Source organism: Crocodylus porosus, unplaced genomic scaffold (assembly GCF_001723895.1).
Source record: "Crocodylus porosus isolate Cpor-Errol unplaced genomic scaffold, CroPor_comp1, whole genome shotgun sequence".
NCBI lineage: Eukaryota > Metazoa > Chordata > Crocodylia > Crocodylidae > Crocodylus > Crocodylus porosus.
In genome coordinates, this window is record NW_017728951.1 from 17,078,518 (window position 1) to 17,082,564 (window position 4,047).

At 51.3% G+C, this 4,047-nt stretch overlaps 1 protein-coding gene across 1 annotated transcript in view; it reads right to left on the reverse strand.

Annotated features, from left to right (window-relative positions):
• TRUB1 (TruB pseudouridine synthase family member 1) overlaps window positions 1-1,507 on the reverse strand; it is a 45,270-nt gene extending 43,763 nt beyond the window's left edge. Inside the window, exons 1-2 of the mRNA XM_019555475.1 lie at window positions 1,412-1,507; window positions 268-697 (exon numbers count right to left, since the gene is read on the reverse strand). Coding sequence (XP_019411020.1) covers window positions 268-697; window positions 1,412-1,507 — 526 coding nt within the window. The remainder of the gene's footprint in view (window positions 1-267; window positions 698-1,411) is intronic.
• Window positions 1,508-4,047: the final 2,540 nt, after the last annotated feature.

The window sequence follows — 4,047 nt, forward strand, 5'->3', positions numbered from 1 at the left end:
CCTTTTGGGGGGGGGGGGGGCAAACACCTGCACACCCAAACCCCTCCCTTGTGCTTGGGACAGGGGCCCCACCGCCCCTCCGGCAGCCCGATCCGCACGCGCGCAGCCAGGCAGCAGCTCCAGAGCCGAGCTCTGCACGGCCTCAACGCGAGCTGCAGGCCTTGGCAAACCTCCCCGCACGAGCCCTGCCTCTTCTCCCCAAACCACCCCCGTCCCAGCCTGGACCTCCACCCCCCCGGCAGGGGACCTGCCCCTGCCCTGCAGTACCTGCCAGCAGCTTGGCCTTCAGATGGTTGAGCAGATTAGCTGAGGTAGGCCCCTTGGGCTTGTACACAGCAAACAGGCCGCTCAGCGAGAAGAGCTTATCTGCTGACGTGCTGGCCATCAAGGCCCCCAGCTCCTGGCACACGCGGCTGGCCAGGCCCCAGCACAGAGCCCAGGCCAGCGGCTCTGCCCCCGGCCCCCCACGTGGGCGCAGCTGCCAGGCGGGCAGCGGGCAGAGGGCAAGGAAGAGGCAGACTCCTTCCGCCTCCGCGGCATCCTGGGAGATGTAGTCCCTCCCCCGCCCGCGGCAGGGTGCGGGCCCGCAAGGGCTCTTGGGACTGGTAGTTTCCTGGGGGCTGCTGCTGGCAGCTGGGGACGTGCTGCAGCCTGCGTGGCTGGGAGCTTTATCACTTTGCCTGGACCCTTCTTCTGGCTGGAGACAGCCCCCCCCCCGAAACTGGAGCACCCCAATGCTCCTCTAGCATCTCTCCCAGCCCCCCCGAGGTGGTCCAAAAGAGATCTTCCTGCCATGGCTGGGATGGGTTAGCTCCTGCGGGAGGAGATGCAAGGGTTTATGGATCCAGAGCGAGGGGAGCTGGCCCGGCAATGGCCCAGCCGGCGGATGCTGCAGGGGAGGGATGGACAATACCGCGGCAGCCCCAGGACAGTATTGCCAACCCCACCGTGTCCAAAATCACGAGACAAACTCTTAAAAAATTCAAGGGATTGGAAACGTAAATCATGAGATGCTATTTTTGAAATGTCTGTGTGTGTGTGGGGGGGGGCTATTCTTGAAGCTGTGGGGGGCTGGAGCCCGGGGGAGGGGAGTCCCTGCAGCCCCTGGCAGGATGTGACCTGCTGTGGTCAGGGTCAGGAGTGAGGGGCAGCAGCAGGGCTGGGGGGGCCACACACACGCACACCCCTTCCCCCCACGGCTCTGTTACAGGACTCGCCCCAGCCCCAGGGCCCCATTCACCCCAGCCCCTCCCTCGCCGTGCGTGGCCTTGATCTGCCCCTGCACACCCCTTCCTTCTCCTGCCCCTTCCTCTGCATAGACTTACCAGTTTGGTACTCTCTACACACACCAGAAGAAAAAATCCTGAGATTTGATCTCTATCAGGAGATCATGAGTCAGAGCTAATTTGACTTGGAAATCAGGAGTCTCGATTTTTTCATGACAGTTGGCATTACTGCCAGTGTACAGCTGCGTGCGAGAGTCATCGACTGGGGAGAAGTGGTCCATTCTCCTACGGGCCCCCTGTAGGGTTCCCATGGCTCTAAAAGAGCTAATTTTGTATCCATGGATGGAATTAAATCCAAATCTGGAATCTACCTCAGTATTGGGACCCTATATCCCAAACCCCACGTTCAGCATTGCAGATTTGCCCGGGATGAGCAGATTCGCAAATGAGAAAAACTCAGCCTGCAGAGGGAAGGGATTTGCTGGGAGAAGGGTTGACAGGGTGGCTGAGTGGGGAACTGGAAGGCAGGAAGGCCTTCCCCTGCTTTGCTACCTTCCCTGACCATCCCTATCACACACTGTTTGCCTTTACTCCCAAGTCAGGGGATCCCAGGAAACTATTTCTATTCAGTGACATGACATGTATATTTTCCCCATAAGCTGGAACCGGTGAGAGCTGATAGCAGAATGGAAGGTGACTGCTTTTTTTTTTAATTTCTGCTTTGTTTTAAATGCGCAAACATTTTTGTAATGCCGTTGATTTAGAAACATGGCCCTGGTTTTCATCCCAGTTGCATGGGTATAAATCAGGATTAACATCACAAAAGTCAGTGGACTCTCACCCAGGGCAAAGAACTGGCTCTCTTACTTTTGTAGTCAAATCCATCATTCAATTGATATCAATGAAAGTCTGATCAGGCTCCTAAGTACATTAGCCAACAGTAAAAACAGTCCTAGAGCCAGATGCTACAAGTCAGTAAGTCTAATTATTGCAGGCGAATTCAGACCAGAAATCAGCTGCACATTGCTTAATAATGAGGGTGATCCATCATTCAAACAACTTAGCTAGAGAGGTGGTAGATACTCTGTCTTGACGTTGTTCAGTCAAGACTACACATCTTTCCAGGAGCTATAGTTCAGGGGTGGCCAACCCCATGCATGTCACGTGTGCCACAAGTGGCACGGGCAGCCTCTGTGTGTGGCATGTGGCAGATCAGAGAGCGAACAGCAACAGATAAGGCAGGGAGCAAAAAGTAGAGCAGCAGATTGGGAAGGGGTTTGAAGTGGCACTCGGGGAGGATGCAGATTTTCGCTCGTGGCATGCCTGCCAGAAAGAATAGCCTCACTGCTACAGAAATAAGGATTTACCAGCATCTACCAAAAATAAGCATTTAATGCAGACATTGCAGAGTGAAATTTTATGTCTTATGTCATAAAAAAGGGTAAACTGGATGACTGAAAAGGTCCTCTGGCCTTTTCCTATAGAAATCTATGCTTAGAGTTAAGCACACATATAGGTATCTGCAGGCCCTTAGTGCAGGATGAGGACATGCACCTATTTTGGAATGTACTTGGCCTATGGTAGATGAACTGATTCAACTCCATGCTGAGGGGTGCAAAATGAGCCCAGACATTCTGAATCCTACATTAGATCCTGTCCCCTTATCCCTCCTTTTACATCCTGTTATTAAAAAGGGCCAGATCCTGTACCAGCATTTCTACCGCCTGTAACGAGTATTGCTCCCATTACCTTTAAAAAGAGCAGAGAGAGTTCAGCACCACACAAGTGAGTAACTTGTGTCAGCAAAATCCTCTATGGTTGTTCCACATGGGTGGATCATTTTTATCTTATTACCTGTAAGAAATGAATGTTAGTGCAATGCTTTGAAAATTCTGAGTAGCGCCTTACAGAAAGAAATTAACCTGCTGGTGGAACTGGCAGGCATGATTTTAATTATACAAGTTATTTGCTCAGTGCTCATTTACATAGCTGTCTCCTGACCATAACAATATTTGCTGTTTCCTTCTGCTGCAAGGGTGAAGCCCCTAATGACTAGTACAGCTGCCTGTCGTTGTTAGTGCATGCGAGGGAGGTGCCAGGATCTTCCCCTAGAAGAAGTGGACAGACCTGGATTCACTGAAGCATCCTGTGGGGATTCTGCTGTTGATTTCAATGGATTTGCCCCAAAGAATGGAAAATGAAGCCTGTAAGTGCAGCAGTCAAGAGAAGTCCCCTTTACACGTGTAGTTCAACTGTGTTAACCTAACCATTGAAAACACAGTCCCACAGTTGGCATACAAATGGCCCTGCTGGCGCAGCTCAGACAAAACTATTTAAAAATAAATGTTAAGATATTGTGAAAAAGATGCCAAGCGAAGGAGCGCAATGGGAGCCACTCATGCGATGCTGCCTAACAGTCTCATCAGGTCAGCAGGCTGTCTTGACAGCATTTTCTAAGACTCAGAAAGACATATGAGACAGACTGCACAGACGGGTGAACACCACCGACCGCATAACAATATCATAGCATGCAACCACCTTGGCTATTCAGTACTCCTGTAACAGCCAGGAACTGTGCGTAACCTCTTTCCAGAATTGAGATGCTGCTTTGTAAGAGCTGATTTAATCAGAAAGGTGTTGCAAATGATTTTGCTGATCTAGCTAACCCAAAACGACACATAGTCTGCTTCTGAACTTTAGCACCGCTCCAGCAAGCTGGGAGAAGTGGATCTGCCTGCGTTTGTTCTTAGTTAAGGGCAGAATTTTTGAGCAACTTAAGGGAGTCATGAATTTAAATTGTGACCAAGTGTCTTCTTTACAC